Source organism: Vidua macroura, chromosome 3 (assembly GCF_024509145.1).
Source record: "Vidua macroura isolate BioBank_ID:100142 chromosome 3, ASM2450914v1, whole genome shotgun sequence".
Classification (NCBI taxonomy): Eukaryota; Metazoa; Chordata; class Aves; order Passeriformes; family Viduidae; genus Vidua; species Vidua macroura.
This window is the reverse complement of record NC_071573.1, coordinates 21,153,227-21,175,996: the sequence shown is the minus strand read 5'-3', so window position 1 is coordinate 21,175,996 and position 22,770 is coordinate 21,153,227. Positions and strand designations below refer to the sequence as shown.

At 39.7% G+C, this 22,770-nt stretch overlaps 1 protein-coding gene across 1 annotated transcript in view; it reads right to left on the bottom strand.

Moving 5' to 3' along the window:
- PLB1 (phospholipase B1) overlaps nucleotides 1–22,770 on the bottom strand; it is a 76,288-nt gene that overhangs the window by 15,898 nt on the left and 37,620 nt on the right. Inside the window, exons 31-48 of the mRNA XM_053972890.1 lie at nucleotides 22,379–22,438; nucleotides 21,919–21,979; nucleotides 21,143–21,201; nucleotides 19,268–19,335; nucleotides 18,259–18,302; nucleotides 16,912–17,020; nucleotides 13,074–13,125; nucleotides 12,864–12,944; nucleotides 11,741–11,806; nucleotides 11,228–11,328; nucleotides 10,317–10,398; nucleotides 9,777–9,881; nucleotides 7,983–8,078; nucleotides 6,821–6,892; nucleotides 5,170–5,241; nucleotides 3,414–3,474; nucleotides 2,654–2,712; nucleotides 72–130 (exon numbers count right to left, since the gene is read on the bottom strand). Coding sequence (XP_053828865.1) covers nucleotides 72–130; nucleotides 2,654–2,712; nucleotides 3,414–3,474; nucleotides 5,170–5,241; nucleotides 6,821–6,892; nucleotides 7,983–8,078; nucleotides 9,777–9,881; nucleotides 10,317–10,398; nucleotides 11,228–11,328; nucleotides 11,741–11,806; nucleotides 12,864–12,944; nucleotides 13,074–13,125; nucleotides 16,912–17,020; nucleotides 18,259–18,302; nucleotides 19,268–19,335; nucleotides 21,143–21,201; nucleotides 21,919–21,979; nucleotides 22,379–22,438 — 1,307 coding nt within the window. The remainder of the gene's footprint in view (nucleotides 1–71; nucleotides 131–2,653; nucleotides 2,713–3,413; nucleotides 3,475–5,169; nucleotides 5,242–6,820; nucleotides 6,893–7,982; nucleotides 8,079–9,776; nucleotides 9,882–10,316; nucleotides 10,399–11,227; nucleotides 11,329–11,740; nucleotides 11,807–12,863; nucleotides 12,945–13,073; nucleotides 13,126–16,911; nucleotides 17,021–18,258; nucleotides 18,303–19,267; nucleotides 19,336–21,142; nucleotides 21,202–21,918; nucleotides 21,980–22,378; nucleotides 22,439–22,770) is intronic.

Below are 22,770 nucleotides of genomic sequence, written 5' to 3'. Positions count from 1 at the left end.
CAACCAGGTGACCCACACTTTTAACTGTGTGGACAAAAACAGATTAAAAAAAAAGTAGCATTTTCACTCACCTCCAGGAAAGTCCCTTCCAGTCTGTTTGTAGGTCCGGTACTTTGGCTCCTACTGCAGTCTGGAAAAGATGGAAATAACAACTGATAAAATACTAAAAGAAAAAAAGCCCTATGAATTTAGGTAAGATAGACAGCATGTTTTGAAAGTGCTGAAACATTCTTTTAACATTACTCTGCATCCAGCCAAGGTTTTGCAATATCCCAGCTTTAGCATAAGTGGTCTGTGTCCTTATTCACCACCACACACTGGCTTGTGGGCAGCCCTGCATCTCCCATACTCCAATTTTTTGTGCTTCTCCTCATACGCAAAGGGAACTCATCTAGATAGCAGACCATGGAGCATCAGAGGAGATGTAGTCCAGCCAGAGGACATCAAATTGTAAGGTCAAGGACATGAGACTTTAAAGCTGCTACTCATACTGTTTTAGCAGCCCAGTGGGACCCAGATTAACATCAACTGCTTTGTATTTGTTTGGATTTTTTCCTGATTGAAAATGCTTCATCCTGGCATTTCCTGAAGAAAGATGATTTTGAGAGACAATAATTCAGGAAAAAAGCCCCAAACACTGATGAAAAATCTCCATCCAGTTTTAGCTGTACATAAATCAGAGAAGCTGTTTTTTGATCTGCCAAAAAACCCCAAATCTTTGGTGTACAGTCCATTTTTCCTCTCCTAGATCCAGTCTGCTACTTAGCACACAGACTTGATGAGGTGTGGACAGGATTTTTTTTGCCAATATAGATAAGCATGTTGGTGTGTCTGTGCTTTCACTGTGCATTGGTGTTAGAGAAGTCAGACAGATGAATTCTAACCAGTGACATGACTAAATTGTTCGATGTTTCATTAATCTCCAACTGTATCTAGACTGAGACAGCCTTTCTTCCTGCACTGTGAACTTTCATATCCTTCAAAATTAAATAAATACAGAAAGCCATCAGAACAAAGACCTCTGTGCTGAATTTGAGTAGCTCACAGGATGGGGACAGACCTCTAGCAAGGTCAGCACCCTGACTCACCTTCATGGCAGTAAACATGAGAAGGGGTTCTTCTGCAGCTTTACAGTTTTTTAGTGGTCTCCCCTACTTTTGTATTCTTCAAAAATCCATGGCACCAATTCAGCCATAAACACTGTCTCCATTCAGGGATCTTGTGAGGAGTAGCAGGAGGACAATCCATGCCTTGGTGGACTTTGCTGCTGCAGTCCCCCAGTGCCAAGGATGGCTACCCCGTACGAACCATGCATGGCTGCTGTGGGAGGTGTGAGTATGTGCACACACATGGGAAATACTCTGCCACTTTTTCTGGCCACCCCAAATAAATCACTTAAAACTCCCAAGCACACCTTGCTGTGGCAACTGGTAGGAACTGCATGAATAATGGCATTATGAAAACCTGCCTTGCTCAGCTCTTGAGACAGAGACCTCAAGCATCATAATCTGGCCCCCATGACTAGGGCTTTCTGAGATATTTCATATATTAAAAGAGCTAATATTTTTAAAATAAGAGATATGTGCTAGTGCACATATCTAGCATTTGACATGGGAGGGGAAATAAAGCAATTAATTTTAAGAGTCATGGCAGTGGATAGGAGGGAGATTTGTAGGGCTTTACTGTACTGATTTCTTCTAAAAAAAGCTCAAAGCTTTGCAGCAGGGAACAAGGCAAGATTACATCAGGTCAAGCAAAATCTGGTTCAGAGCTAATGAGAAGGTGCATGATGCATAATGAAGACATGCACACCTGACTGTAAGATAAGCCTGATCATTTAAGGGCTTCAGACCCTTCAAGTCCCTCTGAACTCAACAGGAAGAGAAGCTGCTAGAACGAGCACTGGTTTAGTTCAGGAGTTAAAATTCATGGAAACTGTTGACGCAAATTTTTGCTTTCATCCCATGCCAGAAAAATTTTGCAGGGCTGTGTAATTCTAGAACTTTTTCTCAGAAAACTTCAGTGCAGATCTGCAGTATTCCCTGCTATTCTTCTCTGGGGCCCTTTTGGATTTTTTGGTTTGTGGTGGGTTTTTTTGTTGTTTTTTTTTTTCCTACTTTTTGTTTTAAACCTCCATTTCTTAGTACTTGAAATACATTACAGCTGTAACTGGAAGACATCTAACCCAGGAAGCAAAATCTGAAAGCAATACTCTGAAATATAGAAGTATCAGAATTATCTCAAGTGGGAAGTACTTCATTTCACAGTCAATTATTTCCAAGGGAGTTTTCAGCAAAATGTCTTCTTGCATCAAAAATATCAATGGCTTTCACTTCTTTTTTTTTCATATCAGAAGAGACTATGCCTATAAGACAGACACATCCATTTTCAAAAACACTTGGATAAACTGCATGCAACAGAGAATGGGATCCCATTTCTGTCCTGGCCTGGACTATTCATTACTGGATTGCACAATTGCCAGTGTCACTCCTATACCTTCAGGCTATTTCTTTGCAAAGGGAACCAGGTAGATGAGTTTTGCTTTGCCAAGCCAAAGCAATTTACTTTCTGATGATGGCTGATGAGACAACATCTGGGTAGAAATCAACAACTGCTCTTCTCATTCTAAACGTGGGAATCCAGCAGTACTCACAGTCAGGGAATCTCCAAGTGCTCCTATGGCTTTGATGTCAGCAGGCCGTAGCTCATGGACTAAAAAGCAGTAGGAGAATAAAAGCAGGATTACAGATAACTGACAAAATACTGTTTAACAGAATAAACATGCAAGTCTTAGGTTCCAATCTGCTGGCATTTTTGCAGACTTTTAAGGTAGAAAAAGCTTCAGGTTCTGTGTGTCACTTAGGCAAAATGCGTAACTTCTTGCCTTTGCTTGCAACAGTGCATTACACTAACATGGAAAGAAATGGAACTTAAAACAGCTTAGCTAAAAAATGAAAACAGACTAGATATGTTTACAGATGCATACATTCAATCTCTTTTAATTGACCTACAGATCTGGGTCATAGATCAGTATTTCCTATTAAAAATCTCCCCGTAAAATCTTCAAACTGCACACAGCACTTGCACTGCACTGCTTATCAGAGCACATTCCAACTTGCTAAGTCACTAACCCTCCTGGGCAATTTTAGTCAGCCACGCTGCTGTATGATGAATGATGTATAAGATGCATGCATACAATAAATGTGATTACATTTATCCACAGAGACATACCTGCTGTCATGCAGAACTCATTGTGAATGGCAAGACAGACATCTTCCCTTTGCTGCTAAATATACCAGCTTTTATTGTTTACTTTCCATCTAGGATGTGCAATTTCAACATCTTATTGCTTTTAGAAACAAAAGATGAATTTTTTTCCTATGCACAATTTTAGGTTGGGAGTTATTTCTCACCTGATGTTGGGACATGACTAGATGGAGTATGACCAGGACATGACAGCTCACTGCCCCAATTCTGAAACGAGAAGTTACAAAATTGTTTTCATCTTGTAGCTAAAAGATAATGTAGAATTCAGATATGGTTTAGTTGTACAGTGTAGGGCAAAACCAAGTTATAACATAGATCCTAGTTTGGTGCCTATGTATCTCAACAGCCTTTTTCCACCTCTCTGTGGAATACTAGCCAAACAATAATTACTTCTGGTGACATTTTCTAGCCAAAGCATAAAACCTTATATATTCTATTATTATATTATTGTTCCCCATGTACTTTGCCAGGAACCTATTCTTTCCCTAGAAACTTTCAAAAATGACTTGCTTTTACTGATTATAAAATTTGAAAAAACCTCAAAACTTTAAAAGTTCCAGTAAAGAAAACTGTTAGGCTCTAAATAATTGTACTTTACCATACATTTTTAGGTGACATAATAGTTATTATGTATATTCCACCAATAGAGGATATTGAATCAAACACACATTGCAGAACACCTTAGTTCACCAGCAGAGAGAGCTGATGAATGTCTCCCCCTGCTTTTTGGTAACAAGCAACCATATTAGCCAAGAAGACAGCAAGGGAAAAACTAAAATCGTTACAGTGGCCAGCCCTTGCAGGAGCAATGACAGCTGTGTGCACAGATCGAAAGGCCAGCCCTATTAGAAGCAGGAGGTCAAGCTAGAGGCGTCCTGAGGTCCCTTCCAACCCCAATTATTCTGTGACCGCACAGTTCTACCCGAGGAAAACTACATAGACCAGTGGTCTTCAGAAAGCATGGCTGCTGTTAAAAAACATCATGACAAATTCATCTGTTCCTTCAAAAAAATGTTGTAATATGCTCCACTATCAACCACTAAAGTCTGGTTGCAGAGGCTAGAAAGGACAGATTGGCTTATTTTTAGATCAGAAAGTATTGCTTTACCTTCTCTCTACTTCTTTCCTTTATCACTTCAAAACCTGTTGCTGTTGAGATTCAGTGGAATTACCTATTAAAATACAACTCTAGCTCTACAGATAAAAATCCCATATCAGTACTGCAAACTATGACTTTCTAAGACAATAACTGCTGTTCTTTGTGACCCTCATGGCACAAAGATTTTGATAATTGGGTTAGTCATGAGCACCCCCAGTATGTCAAACTAGCCCAGTCCATTTTGACTGCAAAGCAAATAATTGCTCCATTTCTTCAAGTCCTACACACAATATCTGTTTCTGCAGTTTATTGAACATGCCTCATGATAGTTGCTCAGTCATGACGGAAATTAAGTCTCTTTGAAATGGGATTCCTATCACCTTTATATAGGGTCACACATCAAATATGAAAAGGTGACTGCCCTCTACAGGTTAAGTTTACTTGAGTGTAAGGAAGAACAGTGCCTCCAGAGAATATCTAAACCTTCTTCAGATTATTTGGGGGTCAGGATTCTAAAATAGCTTCTCCATACTGTGAGGAACTTGCTACCTGAATTAATTATGCATTCCAGGTTACTTACTTGGGTTACAGTTTTGATACAATTGCACCATTAATATAATCAATTTTGTTTGGCTTTTAGGAAAACATTTGTTTACACAATGAAAAGTGCAATGCAAGGCAGAATTCTCTTTCCAAAAACTGGTAATAGTTTATATAATCTATAAATTCAGGATGATGTGTTAAGAGACGAGATGCAGCTTTACATAGTTTGCCTAAAATGCAGCAAAAGGTGCAACAATTACCTCTACTGGCTCTCTAGTGGGCTCCACAGGTGTGTAGTTGCTATTCCTGTATGTTCCCAGGAAGGGACTCTTCTGGAGAAAGAGGAAACAAAATAAGATAAATAAGAGAAACTAGGCAATAAGCACATGGCACAAACCATAGCAAGGGATATCAAGGTATCACATAACCAAGAAAGTAATTGCCTAAACTATCAAAAATTGGAATCTGGACTTTGAAACCATAAAATTAATGCCAAAAATTCCTTAAAATTAATAAAATTCGTGTTTAGTATCTTAGGACAAAAATTACATATGCCAGATGTCAATCTCAGTTTAATATTTTCCTCTCCTAACATTCCAAATGAGACTTTACTAGAAGTTTAGTCCTTTCAAAAGGTTCTGATGTAGAATCTAGACAAACCTGGGCAGATCTTCTGTGTCAGCAGCAGGGAGATGAAAGATTGCTTACTGAAAAGATCATTCTTCCCTCCAAGGGAGGTTGTAGGAATTTTATTGTTATTTTTGTCCCCTATTAATGCAGCATGCATTCAGGAAGACATGCACATCATACAGGCTAAAAAATTCACCTGGAGGCTCACTTACCCCAATAAAGAGAAACTCCAGCATCTGCATAAGGAAGTCTTAAAAAGCACTAAAATTAGAAGGCAGGTTTTTATGGTACTTAAGGTTGCCTCAAAATAAAAAAATTTCCATGGTTACTGGCACTTCTATCAATGACCTTTTCATAGCACTTAGGGTTACTAAAGGCTTACCATTTCTGAAAAAAAAAAGGCCATTATCTTTTCAAGGGATATAAAACTTTTCTTTGCCTACTTCTGAAAAGCAACATCTTTGAATAAGAGTGAAGGAAAGGAAAGAAGCATAAAATCCACATTATTTGGCACTGAAGAAATTGCTGCGTTCATTTAAGCTGCTTGGAAGGAATGCTGGGTAAAGGAAGTAGGATAAATTTGAGCAAATCAGAGGACTTCTGAAATATGCTGGTTAATAACTCAGCAGATTTTCCTCGTCTGACAGGATGGACACAATATGGACAAAAACCTCGTGCAAAACTTGAATGTCTGCCTCCAGAACTAAGAGAACTCAGAACTCAGCTCCCTGATCTGTTCAGCTCTTCAACCTTGTTGAAACTGCTGAAGAAAGGGAGCCAGTTACTGCTGCCTGCAGCAGTCATTTCCACGTGCTGGTACCTAGCAACTGTCCTGCAAGTTCAGCAGCTTGTTTTGTAACTGCAGAAGCAGCTTCCAAAGACTCTGAAGTATTCCTCTTATGGATCAGGCCAGGAAAGCCAACCTGACACTAATCCAAGAGACAACAGATTCTGGGTTTTCAAAGCTGCTGTGGTGCCCAAACCTCATTGATTCTGTTGTTTGCTGCTTGAGCTGCCTCTGTACTTCACAAACAACAAAAAACAACCTGTGCTGTAGCTGCAAACACACAAATCAGCATGTTGTTAATCAGTATTCATGGCACAGCAAAATGGCCATGGGACACCAGTGCAAGTATATGAGAACACCTGCTCACTCAGAGGTAAACAGACAACAAAGCTTTAAGTAAACTTATTCCAGATATACCAAATCCCTGCTCTCTGCAGCAAGCACAAGCAGTACAGCCTCCTGACAGCAAACTTCCAAAATGTGGGTATGTTTACCTGAGCTGGACAGCCAAGGACGATGTCAGCTGAGAAATCAAATGAGTCAGCTTTCTGGCCTACAGGCTGTAACTAGAAACAAAGACAAAAGAACCTATTTTTTAACCATGTCAGCTCATCTTAAATTTGTAAAACAATTCCAATTAAAAAAACTCCAACATAAATATACCTTTCAAATCTATATACAGGTGCCTGTATTTACAGACCCAGATTTACAGCCAAGGCTGAAATGCATCTACTTCCCAGAAAGAACATGGCAACCACAAAACAAAAGAGCAGCTCTAGAAAGAAGCTTAAAATGGGAAGTGGAAAGTTACAGTGGATCAGTTTAAACTCCTGGAGGATTTTGGCAGGCACATGAAGTACCTTGGAATTTTGCCAGAAGGCAAGGTCATAAACTTTCTTCTCTTGCACAAAAGACATTAAGAGTCCCTCAATTTTTTATAGCTAAGCTGCACGATGGCATCTCCAACAAAAGGTTGTTTATATGTAGAAGATAGTACCAAATCTAATTAGAGGTACTGCTTGATGATTGCAAGCAGTCATGTCAGCTGTTAAAACATTAATCCAAAGTATATGGAAGTTACTATTCAGGATCCAAGATACTGCCTCTGACTGCTGGGTACTCCTGCACTGCAGTGCTAAGTAAAATGGGTTTGCTTAAGCAATCTTTAGTGACTCATCTTTATTGAGCTTAACTCATTTCCAAAAGTAGTAAAACTCAACTGAATTAAAGCCACTTTAATTCCTAATGAGACATTAACAACACGGGGATTTAAAACAAACATCTAAGTAATCCATTTTAAATTGACAGATGCAGTTACAATTCTTTATTTGGTGGCTTCCCATAGCAGCCCATAGAAACATCATCCTTATTAAATGCTATCCTGCCTTGCACAAAAACAGATGAAGAAGACTTGAAGTCACAAAATTACTGTGATCGTGCACTTGGAGGACCCCTCTCCCCACCACACACTTAAAGAACCAAGAGATTGTAGGCAGAGAGCAGTGCCAAAGCCAGAGAGTATTTAACTAGTTAGGGAGAGATAAACACAAGGACCAGCATTATTCAGGCCTTAATTGCAATGTTTGTTGCAGAGATATTTTAATGGTGGTCAGGTCTAGGTGAAGATCTCACTGTATGCAGAGCCTGTCACCTTACCACAGTGTTCCACAGAGCCCTGGCAAGCTGAGAATGGCCTTTCTGGCTCGGATGGAAGCAGTCAGGTGCAAAGTAGGAGACATCTGGTTTCTCATCCTACAAATAAAAGCATAAAGGACATCTGAGTGTAGAAGAATCCTGACACTTTCAATTTGGAGTTGCTGAGGCCAAATCAGAACCAGTAAAGAGAGATTCATGTTACTTGCTCTCCCTGCTCCACTGCAGAAAGGCTCCCGATTATCTGGCAATACAAACTGTACTTCAGCAGACCCATGAACTACCAGAAACATCTAGCTAGAAATTATTATGTGCCTCCATGGGCAGATCCATCCAGAAGCAGCAAATCCACCATTTTCAATTATGGGTACACTTCCTCTTCAGATTCTGTAATAAGAATGAGCTCCTCTCCCTGGTTCCAGTTGTCATTAGAACTGGAACCACAGGCAGCATTATGCTCTGCAGTACCTTCTGCAAAGCTGTGAGTTTTGAAAGGATCAAGAAGCAAGTAAGTGCTTGATGGAAGGCAGCCTGACCAAGCACACCAGAGCTTTCTAAACAAAACTGCACTTTAATACAAAATACAATAATACAAAACTTTCCTTTCTAAACAAAACTGTACTTTAATACAGGGTTAATACAGGTACTGGAGGATCTGGAAGAAATGGAGTTTGGAAATTTGTCTGTCATATGAATACTGAGATTAGAGTCACACATCACTGAAACAACTGTTTTTGGTCAGAGCAGTTCTTCCTCAAAATTTGAACAGGTTTTTTTCAGTGTGGTTGCTTTTTAGAGGACCACTACCAAAATTTGCATCATATCTTTTGCCTTGTTTAGAGACAGAGCTTTCAGTTCAGGAACATCTGAATGTTGTGTGAGATAACAAATTGAAAGAGCATCCTGAACTTCTTAAAATCTGAACTAATGCTTATGAGACTACAAAAAAAAAATATTTATATTTTGCTTCTTGTGTTTTTATTTCTGTGTTCTCTACTCTCAGTACCAAAATCCTTAGGGATGACTTCTCATGGGGACCAGCTTCATGCACAAACAAAAGGCTTCAGTCAAACAAAACAAAGAAGGCCTGTGAAGCAAATTTGTCCATAGCAGCACCTTAACTTTTCAAACTTTCACCAGCTATTGCAAACATTTTCAGAATCAGCCCAGTTCAATCACGCCAGAGCAATCCCTGCTCAATTATTTTGCTCCATCTCCTCTTAGCTCCAGGTACATATGAAAACAGTTTCAGCTTTAGTGAAAGTTTGAGTCTTTTCCTAGATTTACAGCTTACTGGAAATTGCCATTCAAGGAACTGAGATATACATCAACATATACATACGAACTACATAAAACTACTTCCACAAGATCATACATAAAGTTCCCTTTCTGTCAGACACAGAAAAATGAGTTATGTGGCATAAAGGGGAGCTGATGCCATAGTCTTCACTGAGCAATGCAGCTATGTTGCTTTAAGAAGTGCAATAATTTGGTCTTTTATTAATCATGTTGCATTTTCAGGAAGAAAAATATTTATGTACTTCAAAGAACATACACAAACACACCTCTTAAATCAAGTTTTGACTAATTTTCCAAAACAATAATTGATATTGACAGAATAATAAGTAAAACTAAAATCTTCTTACTACATGAAGAAATTTGTTGTACTATACAAAAAACCAGCAACTTCTCATAAGAAAAGCACAGAAAAAAGTGAAACTATTTTGAATATAGTCTCTATAGGTAAGATACCCATCCTTAGTCCTTTAAATGCAGAAAATCACCTTTAGATCATACCTGGTCAAGAGGAACCTTCAGATTTTGGAGGAAAGGCTGGATGACGACTGTGAAATTTTCATGAATGTCATATCTGCCAGACTCCATCAGTCTCTGAATGCCAAGCTGCAAGAAACAAAAACCACCAGCAAAAACCATCAACAACATCTCTGCATCATAACTATTTTCTTTGTTTGGGTTTTCTCAAAGCACTGGAATCAAAAGGAAGTTTTACTTGTGAACTTAAATAGCCACAGCCATTGGCAAAAGAGGGCTGAGATGCTGCAAAGGGGCTGAGAAGGCTGGAACACAATGCTGAAACTGTTTGTCAGGGACAGGGTTTTGGTGACTAAACTCTCATCAATTAACCTCTACTAGGAAACATAATTTTTCTGAAGACCTCTGCTGCTAGTTTTGGTCACATGATAGGTTTGGATAGCATCACATGAGCTCCTGCCGAGTTCATGTTTTGGGTAAAATACAGATATGATATGTTGCTTGGTAATCAAGAGCTCATCTCTAGTGGAAATAAAGTAACTGTACCACTCCTAACAGTCATACCTGGTAAGCTTTGATGGCGTCCCTCACCATTGTTAAATTTTCCGAGTTTTCTTCTCCTGAGAGAACACAGCTACACAGATAACTGTGGGGGAGGTTAGAGGAGAAAACAGGAACAGAGAGAGTTAAACATCTGATAATGCAGATACCACCCTTTGTCATGCAATGCCCTCACAACATGGATGTAATAAGAGAATCTGTAAACCACATTTCTGTGAAAACATCTTATTGTCCTTGCTATTGTAATTTCAAACCTTAATCTTATTTTCTTCCTCACATGAATGATACTACTTTAAGTAATTTTGGTTTCACACCCAGATATATTGAAGTAGTGCACACTGCATAGAGGCTAGTTTTTTTCATTAATTTCACCCTGGCATCCAAAGGCCCTGCAGACTGACAGAGGTGCACACCAGAGCCCCTGGGGAACTAGAAAACAGTACTTTGAAATGTACTGCCTGTTTTACTTCTGAGCTGACACCTTTCCAACCAACAACTCCTTTTGCATTCCCAAGACAGAGAATTTGTCTCTGTCTGAAAGATCAGCAAAGAATGCAAATTACCCATTGCACTAAAGACTCAAACAGGGGAAACCTGTCTACTCCTCAAAAACATCATGTTCCTGCAAAAAAAGGCCTGCAAATCTAAATGTTTGTGCACTTCAACCCCATCTTGAAGAACCCTGTTTCAGTAACTTTAACCCTGGCCTTTGAAGTGTACATTATGTACAGTTCTAGATATGGAAAACAGGTCAAAGCCAGGAGAGGGAAATGCAATCAGGCAGAGTGATGCCAGCACTGCATGGGAAGGAAGTCCACAGGACTGTGCTGCTACCTTTAAACATCAGTTCAAATGACAAGAGAAGCACAGAATAAGAACATAAACAGGACAAAAGGAAGTCAAACAAGCCTTACTCTGCCAAGTAAGTGGGGCACTGAACTGAAGGGTCCACAAATAAATGTCTCAGAGCGGTGATGTCCCCCACATCAACCAGACTCACTAGAGCTTTTGGAACCTGAAAGGTAAGTCAGACTTTGGCTTAGAAGAAACTGGTTGCACAGCCCACAGTGCATTTATTTTACCCTAAAGTCCATCCATTTGACACCGCTTCCCTTTCTCCACCACTGGAAGGATAAAAAAATTAAAAATTATGAAAAAGCCATAAATCCTCCACCAATCTCCCCCAACTCAGCTTTTGAGCCTTCTCCCACACCATAGTTCAATGTTACTATCTGTCATTTCAGACTGCATCTCACTACTGCAGATAGACAAGACAAAAGAAGATGTTTTTTGTACAAGACAACAGCATATGTTTGGTACTAGAATGCAAAAAAATACCCCACAAAATCAAACAAACAGAAGAGCTAGCATCAGTCAGTCATGTCTCAGTGTGAGCTAGAATGCTGGGATAATTTCACAGTACTTGCCTCCTTGTGCAGAATATCAAGAGTTTCTTGAATCCTTTTGATGTAATTCCCAGCTGAGTAGTGATCCTGATAGAAAGAGAAGAGATTACTGTCAAATGGAGACAACAAGGAATTTAGGTTGGGAGGCTGGAGAATCACATGAATTCACTTCCTTTTCTGCCCTACAACACAGTGGTCAGTGAAATGTTCTTGCTTCTTTCTAGAGACTGAGGATTTTAAACATAGTAATTAATCCAAAACATAGGGAGGCTCGGTGAAATTTTGGATTTAAAATAAACCTTGTTCAGTAGCAGCACATTTAATCCAAATCCACTGGGCCCTTCATGTAAAAATGCAGGAAGGAACCCACAAGCATGCTCACAGCCAGCTGATAAGCTCTCATAAAATTATGTGAAATCATTGCTAGTCAAGGTCACAGCTATAAATAAGGCTACAAAACTTGGCAGCAGCAGCAGCAAAGATGCCTAGCAAGGCTCCTGCAGAAGAAGCACATTTCTCCAGCACAAGGGGTTGCAGGAGAATTGAAAATGCTCGTGAGCATATTAAAGGCAAGAGAGTGAGAGCTGGCAGTGAAAGGTGGCCTCTCCCTGTCGCCTGCCCACTCAACTCCCATGACCTCTTTATGGCAGCCCTAAAGGCTTCTCCACAATCCAGAGAAGCATAACATTCAAATAAGACTGAGCACTGCAGCAACTTCCCTTATATATACACCTCACCAGTTCCTAGCACCTCCCCACACTGTGAGTTATGGAGTGGTGACAATTGTAGGGTTGCACCGCTTTGAACTACCACTGCCATTCTTGGATATCTGAAGAGGCCAAGCTAGCAGCAGAGCAGTTACCACATCAGAGGAGTGAGGCATTTCTTCCCTTCCATTTTTTCCTTATGGTCAAAAAATAGTAGTCAAAGCAGTGGTTCTTATCCCGGAGTAAGCTAGAGAAAACAAAACCATCCTACTCTCTGCTGGTAGCTTTTTATATCAGGGTATTGCCAGCAACAACCCCTCTCAAAACATAGAGCAGCCCATATATAACTCATGTTATCTCTGTGAAGGCTTTATGATTTCCCTTGAGGTGTTTCTACACTGACACCACAGTTTGAGATAACCAGTGGCACTACTCACAGGGTCTTTGCAATAGATGCACAGATCGTTGGCTCCGATATGTATTGTTATGAGCTTCCAGTCAGCACTGAAGTCAATTCTCTGTGCAATAAAGAAGAAAATAACGTCCGAATTTCTTTACCTTTGTGAAATGCACTTGGTGTCATTGCAGGTGGATCTGCTGTGTGAAGCAACACCTATTCATGCTGTAAGGAGTCCCAGACAACTTACCTGATCAGTTTTCATAAGACTCACAAGCCTTCTTGCTTGGGCTGGCAAGTGCCTGAAAAGGAGAACTAGTGAGTGAAAGTAACACCCGTACTGAGGGATCAACATTACCACACTTCAGACATCTTAAATCAAGATGACAGATATCAGAAGGGTTGAGTGAGGACACAGTACAACACTCATGTTGCTGTGATCAAATTACAGATTCACATCTTGGTAATAAAATCAACATCAAATCAAACTTGATTATATTATATTATACTATTGATGAATACAGATTTTACTCAAGTTCAGTAATTAATCTGGAACTGTAAGTTCAGCTCCTATCATAGTGCTTAGCACCCAAAACAGCTGAAAAGCCAAATATGGCAACAGCTGTAAGCAGAGGGCCTCTGTAGAGCTAGGCTGCTATCAACCTATTCCTTGTAGACTAAAACACAGGAATCCCCAGTCCCAATACTTCACTGACCTCTTGAGCAACATGTCCCTGAAAAACATATGTTTCAGAGCTCACTGTGCACACCCTCCTCATTTTTGTAGCCTGCACCTACAGTACATAACTATGTGAAACAGCTCTGTGTACACAACTTTTCCAGGGTAATTAAAAATCCAAGAAATATTACTCAGAGAAATTAAGATTACAGCCTTGCTGTGTTCCAACAGCCAGGTGAGCACTCTCATTCTCTTTTTTCTGTACATATATATACACAGATAGGATGGATGGATGGATGGATGGATGGATGGATGGATGGATAGATAGATAGATAGATAGATAGATAGATAGATAGATAGATAGATAGATAGATCGATCTAAAATGCAATGAGTTTTGAGTTACCCAGGCTAAGTGCTTCAGCTTTGTTTGACTGCCCTGACAGACTGATCTTCAAATATTCATAGGGAAGAGAAGAGAATGGGGTCAGAAAGCACTGACCTTCCAGGCAGGTCTGTGGTTCAGAATGAGCTGCATCTCCCTCCAGGCTCTCGTTAAAGACACTGGCTGTCTATCATTTCTGGGAGCATATCAGCTGACATTAATAAGCATGACACTTGTTTTGTATGGCAATCAGAGTTTAGCTCCCCTTTGCAATGCTTTGTTTACTGTAGGAAAAAGAGAGGTCTCTCACCACCCTTGTCCAGTTGAATACTGATCTAACACTGGCATGGGAGCATCTACTGAGGAATGAGCCCTGTCATACATCTACTTGTGACACAGACACTGTGTGCACATAGTAGTTCTTATCACCATTACCCTTGTCCAATGTCATAACCTACTTATTTATATCCCAAAGTTATCACAAGCCACAAGTGGTCACAATTTCCTTCTGCTCTTACTGTGGAAAACCCTAAGCTAGGCATTGTCCGCAATATTGACACAGAGGAAAGCACCATTTATTGATCTGCCAGTCCACAACATATTTGATTTCTCATACAGTCAGTGAGGTGCTGATGCATCCTGAGCCAATGCAGCCAGCAAGATCCAATAACATCTTGAATGAAGTAGTGCCAGCAATGATCCATCCTTGAACTGCAATTTCAACCAAATTTAGATCTTGACCAATGGAAACAGTTTGCTAAGGGGAAATACAGATATTCACAATTCCTGTCACCTGTTTTCTCCTCTCACTCTTAAATTCTTAACCTCCTTTTTCCTTTTCCCCACATGAAATCAGAGACCTCAGCCAGGCTCTGCTTCAGCAACATTATTCAGATCTATCCTTAACTCTATCGTGTACTTAAACACTTTGGCAATAATGCAGATAGGCTTAGGAACATTTTGCTGTATGAGACCTGCATTACTACATTTTCGTCTAGTTCAATAAAGACCTCTTCAAAGCAGCCATGGATTTAATTTTAAGAAACCCTTACACCTGGTTTCTATAAGCTGGTAAGGCTGCAAAGTTATCTGATTTCAGAAATGTCCCAGGACCTCTAGAAAGCACCTTCCAGATAACCATAAAGCAAGACAGGCCAGGTAACAATTCTTAAATACCAGCATTAGCTGGTAGACTTTTTTTGCCCTGTGAATCACTGGAAAATGGATGGGTTTGGCTGATGAAGAATAAATGCTGAATTGTATCATCATTCCAGGGTCAAATACCTAAAGCAGGAGGAGCGTTACCTTACATTGCAATACATTTCAGTACTTGACTAGGATAAATTAATCTTCTCAGGTACATCAAGAACCAAAACATTATAGGACAGAACCCCAAAAGAATATTTGAGAGCTCAAGAATAGTATTTTACAGGACTTTACTTTTGCACAAATTTCTGCAGAGAATTATGAGACAGAGAAACAACAGAAGACAAGCAGAAATCTGGCATGTTGTCTATGTCTCCTTGTTGAATGTTTACAAAACATGGTTACAAAACAAAGACAGCTCAATTTCATCATGTTTATCGAGTCCAGTCACTTGTAGGGAAAGAGAGAAAATGAATTAGTATTGATGAAATCGCCAATTTTCATTAGACTAGCATCCATCAACTCATTTCAAACAGCTAACAAATAGCTATTTAATAGCAATGCCTCAGTTGCTGACACAAGCTGCCCTAAGTCATAATGGTGACTTAAGATGTTGTGTATCCTGCTTCAAGTCCTCCCACCAGACCAAAAAGCCTTTTTTAGGATTTAGCTGATAAAGAATATGAGACAGGCACCTCTCTTATTCTTTCACGCAGCAAGCAATAGCTGGAGGTAATCTGGATATATGCTGCATACAGTATGTTAATAAATTCTCATTGATGCCTGATGCACATTTCACTGACATACACATTTAAATTTGGTCATCACCAAATACAAAAATGCCTTCTTTCAGTTCTGTGGGGGCTGTAGGATATAGCAGGGGACCTAGCATCCTATTTCTGTCAGGAAATCCAAGTATTTACTGAGATTACCAGAATGAGTCAGAAGTTACACAGGGCCTACAGGAGAGCAATAAAAAAACCTGATAAATCCTAATAATCTTTGCTTAGATACAGCAAACACAAACACCTCTCTTGGCTTCTGAACTTCACTTCCAAGACTCCTTTGGGAAGCAAGATGAATTTTTCTTTAAACAAACAAATTAAGGTCTGGGTAATAGCAATTCACAATGTCAAATCCAGGCATGGTCTGCCAGATTCCGTGCCCAAACTATGACTGAATTCAAGCAGCCATCTGTTTTGTTAATTAAACAGCACTGACTTTGAATAAGTATCCAGGGATTTCTAGGATAAGCTATATAGCAAAGCTCAACTCATGCAGCTTCCCAGGTGTGACCAAAAGCAAAGAGCCAAATTCAGGTGACTGCAAGACACTACAATCCCTATTATGTTGGCAGAACTGGCTCCAACTGCACCAGGTCTGCAATGCACCAAAACCCATGGATGACCATTAGTAATTCTCTTTTCTTAAGATTCTAGACTGGTTTTTCCCCCATCTCTCTCCTGTCCTTTCCTGCTTGCTTATCCAGAAAGCTGAGGCCAGAATTACATAAGACTTCATCCTGTTTTACTCCTAGTTTCTCTTACCAATTCATTACATGTTCAATTTCTAAAAACATTCACAGATTTACTGACTGATAAATAGATAAATGAATAGATGTTGAACAGGAAGAGTAGAAACCTCTCAATTGTTTCTGCCAGTTTCTTGTTGGTGGATTTCATAATGAGGACTGTTAGTTTCATTTGAAAGTTCTGCAATGGAATAAACCCATACATTTAATGTGTTTTGAGCCAATTTCCACTCTAACTCAACTGGTTCTGCTTGCTCTTCAGAGCAAGTTGTGACAGCACATGAGACAGTTGAAAGGCAATTAGATGAAGCATCCATCACTTACAAATGTAAAACAAAAAGCTACATACTCAGCCAGTGCTCCAGGAACTGCCTGGTTAAGGAATGCATTGGAATCATTCTCACTCCCAGTCCCAGTTGAGTAGCCCATGATTTTAACATTGAACTCTCGAAAGATGTCTGAAAAACAGAGGTGGCAATGAAGGCAAAAAGATTCCAGCTGCTTTCTGCCTACAGGGACTAGAAGAACACACCAGCACTACCACAGTTTTCCTCTGACAGCACAGCTGCTGCCGCTGCCAGTCAACCTTGATGGATTCACCAAGCAGTGGGGAGAGGGGTGGTCACCAGCTGCAGTGACTCAGCAGTGTGCTTGCAGTCCCCTGCACTGACACCAGCAGATAAGCTGAGCAGAACCGGGGACTACTGTGTGCAGTTCTTTCTCATGTTGTATTGGTTAAAGCCTAAAAAAAATTATCAGTCGTACAATGTTGACTTTGTGAAGTGAGTGCGAAGGGTCCTTCAGCCCAGCCAGAGCTGGTTTTCACCTAAAGCATCTGGGCCTGCTTCATTGCTGTGCAAAATCTCATACTACTGACAAATGTGAAGAACAAAGCCTCAGGTGCATGGTTCTGATGGAGTTCCATCATGTTCTCCATAGTAGTTTCCAAAAGGAAGTTGGCAGAGTAATTTACATCTGAGAGTGAACACGGCCACGTTATAAACCACAAAATCTACTTCAATCTCAAAGACTGAGTTTAACCACATTTTAGTGAGGGCTTTATCAAATGTAATAGGACTCAATGAATCAATTAATTGCTTATTAGAATTATATTCCTGTTACATTCCACTTAAATAATGGCCGACACACAAAAGAACAGTTTACTGGCCCTCTTTGAATAGAAGTTTATTACTACAGCTGATCCAAATTGAAAGTCAAGTGGCTGTACATTAACAATAGACTGAGCTATGTAAAGTTGCAGGTTTCAGTGAAGAGAAAGTTAAAATTATTCCCTTCAGGTTACATGTATGAGTAGGCAGCGTTATTTACCATAGAGGCCTACTCTATGCAAATATTTCTTTTGGAAAAATTGTGATGGAATATTTCTTAAAAGTAAATGTTAAGTACATCATGAGCACGGACATAGCAAGGTTATTTAGAAATTCAAATAATACTCACCAAAGAGTTGAAAAGGGAGACGGAAAAGAAAGTAAGGGAATTTCTATCTGTTCTCAGCTTCACTGATGAAGGCAACTTTTTATTTTTTAATCGTAGCATACTGTTTCTTTTAAAGGCACTTCTTGTTAATTACACTAAAGCAGCTTTGAGAAACTCAAAAACTCTATAAATCTACCAGAAATTAGCCCACTGCATCTCCTCAATCTTGCCATTTATATGTAGCACAGCATTTACTTACTAGGTAGAGTAGTCACGTTCTCCAACGACTCATCTCCTCCAATACTAAAATGAGAAAGAAAAATCCCAGTCACCCACCCCTGATCTGGACACAGACAATAAACAAAGTGAAAGCCTGCTACACACCATGGGGAAAGCAAAGGGTTATTAATTTGGTAATTATCATTCTATCAGAATCCATGGAGATGACAGAAATGGAAGTGTTATTGGGGAGAACAGGTGAGGTTTCAGTGGTGAAGACACTTGTCAGAAGGATTTAATGCTCTTGCAGATGTACGGGGTACAGTCATTTATTAAGTGGCAGAAAAATGTCTGACATAGCTTCATACTCAAATACTCAATTCATACTTAAGCACTGCAGATTAGAAGGTCAACTTTGAGGCCCATTCCAGTCTCATGAAGCCCCTTGAAGGCAACACCAAACACAGACAGCCCTTGTGTGACAAGAGAACTTCAGCAGTAGCTCCTCACTCCTCCTGTTTTCTGCACAGGGATCTATTTCTTCAGCTTTTGTGTTGACAGGACATACTGAGGCCACACTCCAGCTTACACAGAGGTATTAGTACAGCACTGAACTGCTTCAGTCAATATCAACAGAGCTACAGCACAACAGCAAGACAATTTAGTCTTTTATGACTGTGTGTTGCTATATGTGGCAAAGTTCTCCGGCCAAACAAACTATTTTCCATGACACTACAAAAAGTTCAGAAATAGAAAACTTTGAGAAGAAGTCCTAAAACCAACCAGTTCTGACTTGTTTGTAGATTTCCAACCTGACATCCCAACATAAAAATACAAACTGTTGCAGGCAGCCAAAAATGAAAGCATGAGAGAGATCAAAAAGCTTACTTAAAATCCACTGCTGAAAATATTTTCTGTAAAGTTACCCTTATGACAAAGTCTTGATACACCTTCAAGAAATGCTGTCCTGAGAAGTAACCTTTTTTTCAACTTTCTGGCAGCTGAAAGACCTAAAACACATCTCTTCATCACCTTGGCTGAAGACTTACCTCCAAGACAGTCCCCGGTATTGAGTGATCACATCCTGGAGGGTATCTGAGGCAATTCCTGAACCAGCCTGGACATTATTTTTCATTAACCAAATGAAATTAAAGCATAGTTACTAATGCAATAATAACTTGTAATACAAATACATAAACAAATACAATTTACTAATTTAAATAGAATTACATAGTTATTTTATTTACTTTTTAATTGAGTGGATGTCTTCCAAAGGTTTAGAAGACATCTGACTTTTCCCAAACCTTTCTCCTGAAGGACACAATGGCTTTCATAATTATTTAAAAACATCATATTTTATATATGACACACAAAATGTATGATGGAGCTGTGGAACAAAGACATGGGACTAGATGAGCCAAATAACACTTTTATGGTTGCATTAGTCAACAGTGATGAAAACATCTCAATCAAACACACAAAATGGCTAATGATATGAAACACTACATGAACTCAGCAGAGAAAATAGGCATGTATCAGAAAGAACCACCATAACTCATATATACCAGTTTGAAAACCATTGTGCTAAATTGAAAGATTTACAGCAGAACTGGAGCAAGGCGGAAGCACTCTCTACACTTACCCTGAGGAAAGAGGCAAGCTGGCAACTACACCCCTCCTAAAACACCTCCAGAATTCAGAAGCAGAGTTCCTGACAGCTGTGACTGTATAGTTTCATTCTAAATCTAGGTGCATGCTAGTACTTGAGTACAGTACTAAGCAGCTATTTTCTGCTACCTTAGATTAAACCACAATACTACATTTTCTTCTATGTATAAACTTTATTGAAATAACAGAAGATTGGTGCTCAGAGTAACTATGCACAGGCCAAGTGCAGTTCTGAGACAGCAATATATTACTGCATGTTCTATGAGAGCAGAATTTATTCCCAGCTCCTACAGACTATACTTAGAAGCAGAAGTACTGCAGGGCCCCAGATATTACAACACAGCAACAACAACCATATACAGAATATGTTTTATTTGTTAGTACTGCAGGTTTACATCAAAATGCTTCTATTTATTTCAGTAGCCTCCTGGGTGTAGGAGTTGTAGCACCATGTCTGCCAGAGAGTTGTAAAGGGTTCACGGTTTGTACACACAATGTGTTTGTTGTTAAGACTCAGATTCTGAGAAACCTATGATCCAATTACATCTTTCTGTCCAGTGTTTCCTTTGGCTGTAGAATTTCAATCTTTGACCAGTATGAAAACATAAGGCAGAAAGGCATAACTGGAATATAGGATGTCTGGATTTTGAAACATATTCCTTCTTGACTACCAAAGAAAATTATCAGCAGCAAGAACTGTATTGTGATCAAAAAAACAGTTAAGAGTTAAAACAGGCACAATAAAATGACTAAATATCTTCTGAAATGCATTAAGTCAGAGGGCTCTCACCCCATACTTCCTTATTTCATTAATGCTAAAATTATTAAAATGCTATTATCCAAAACCACTTAGCTGCATTCTGTTCCTGAAAGAACTGAGGCTGAAAAACAGGCCCATCAGTCCATTCCTATGTGGAAAAAAACTTTGAAAAGCAGAGTAACCTAAGCCTTGTGCTATGTCCCACTCATTTCAACAGCATCTGATCTCTTCTGTCTCAAATCCAGCAAACTACCTAGGCACCTCTTTAAAGGATTTGCCTGTGTTTTTGCCAGAGTTCAAAAGCATATGAATAAGTGTGTGGGGGAATGGAGTGTTGGAAGACTGACACCTTCCTTCTTAATCTAGCTGTTAGATCTATTATAATCCATGAATGAACAGATCTTTGCTTCTGGGTGCAATATCTATTTCCCCTCCACTGGAGCAGGCACATGTTTGTAGTTTTACCAAGAGAACAGTAAAAACACTGTCTTCTTACCGTCAAAGAATCCCCAAGGGCTGCTACAATTTTCACATCAGCTGGCTTTAGGGAATGCACTGCAAAGGAAAGAGATGCAGTTGAACCTGGCTGGGAAATAGCTATTTTTTTTTTTTCTCTCCTGTGAATGTGAAATAAGCCATTGTCACTGGGATGCTGTGTCACATTGTTTTTGCAATACCCAAGTGATAAATCAGAAGCTCTTTCCAGCTCATCTCCTGTGACTGTAGCACCAACATATGCATATTATTCAGTTTTTCAATGGTTTACATCCCTTCCGAGAAGACGGGACAGCAAGGAGCAAATAACAATAAGTGGCAAAGAATATCCAGCACCAAAGTGAAGGTAAAACAATGCAGAATTACACAAAGCAGGAACATCACATTAAAGACTTCAAAAGACTAAGGAAAAGACAATATGAAGTTATTTGAAAAACCAATACTGCCAAATTCCAGACTAACATGAATGAAGCTGTATTTCCAGTTTCTTTCCATGACATTTAGGTGGAATAGGTCATAAGCTATGTCAGCACTCAAATCTGGATTTCATCACAAGTTATTTTGAAGTTCTCCACTGGCAGTGAGTTCAGTGAAGCTACTTAGTCAGAATGCTACCTTGCATGACAGTGTGGCATTGTATCTGTTAAGCATCTGCTGCAAAACATTACATCCTTTCCGAGCAATGTTTTTCACAGTCCAGCAACAATTTCAGCCAACTTTCATCTTGAAGGACAGCTGAAGGTAATTCAACTTCTTAACATAAACAGGCAAGACTACCTGAAGTTGCAGGAGGGGAGGATGGAGACCTGTCCTCACATGGCAGCTGGCTTCCATAATTCTAAAGAGAAAAAGAAAGCTGAAGAGCATTTGGCTACCAAATACAGTCAGTAGAAACTAAGATCTTCCCAGCAGAGGCCAGATGGATAAACTAGAGCCTCTTTAGCATGTAATTAACCAGACAGGTCTTGGTTGCTCAATTCAGTAGTCATATTCAGTATTGCTCAGAAGAGTGCAGCATCCTGTACTGCACGTGTTTAAGCATGTGTTCTTACAAGTGTTTTCTGATGCATTTTGCCTAACTTAGGAAGTAGCTCCCTGCTCTGTGCCGTGCACTCAGCCTCCCAAGCCCCTCTGGCCAAAGACTGATTTCCCCTGTGCTGCAGAACATAACTCATTTGGTTACCATACAGGAACAGATGCAGCAGAGTAACAGTGGGATGGTGATGTTGACACTTACTGGAGTTTGGTTAGGGTATGTGTAATTACTGTTCTTATATGTCCTCAGGAATGGCTCAGCCTACAAAACAAAGCAACCTGAATTAATGCAAAGCAACAGAGGAGTGCACAGAGATTTCCATTCCCCAGACTTCGGCTCTCAGATGCCTGTAGATGATTAGCAGCTTGATGCAAATAAAACACAGGGATTAAAAATGAATAAGTAAATAAATGGCTTTTTTAAAAATCTGTGTAACAGTATAAATCTGGGTCATATTTTTATAACAGAAGTTAGAGAATACCCTCAGGACCCTGCTGTGTGTGGTTCACAAGAAGCTCGTGGCCCCATTGCAAGGTATTCCCAGTGAATCCTGCAGAGCTCTGCTGACTGGTACCATCACTGCTCTGTTTCCC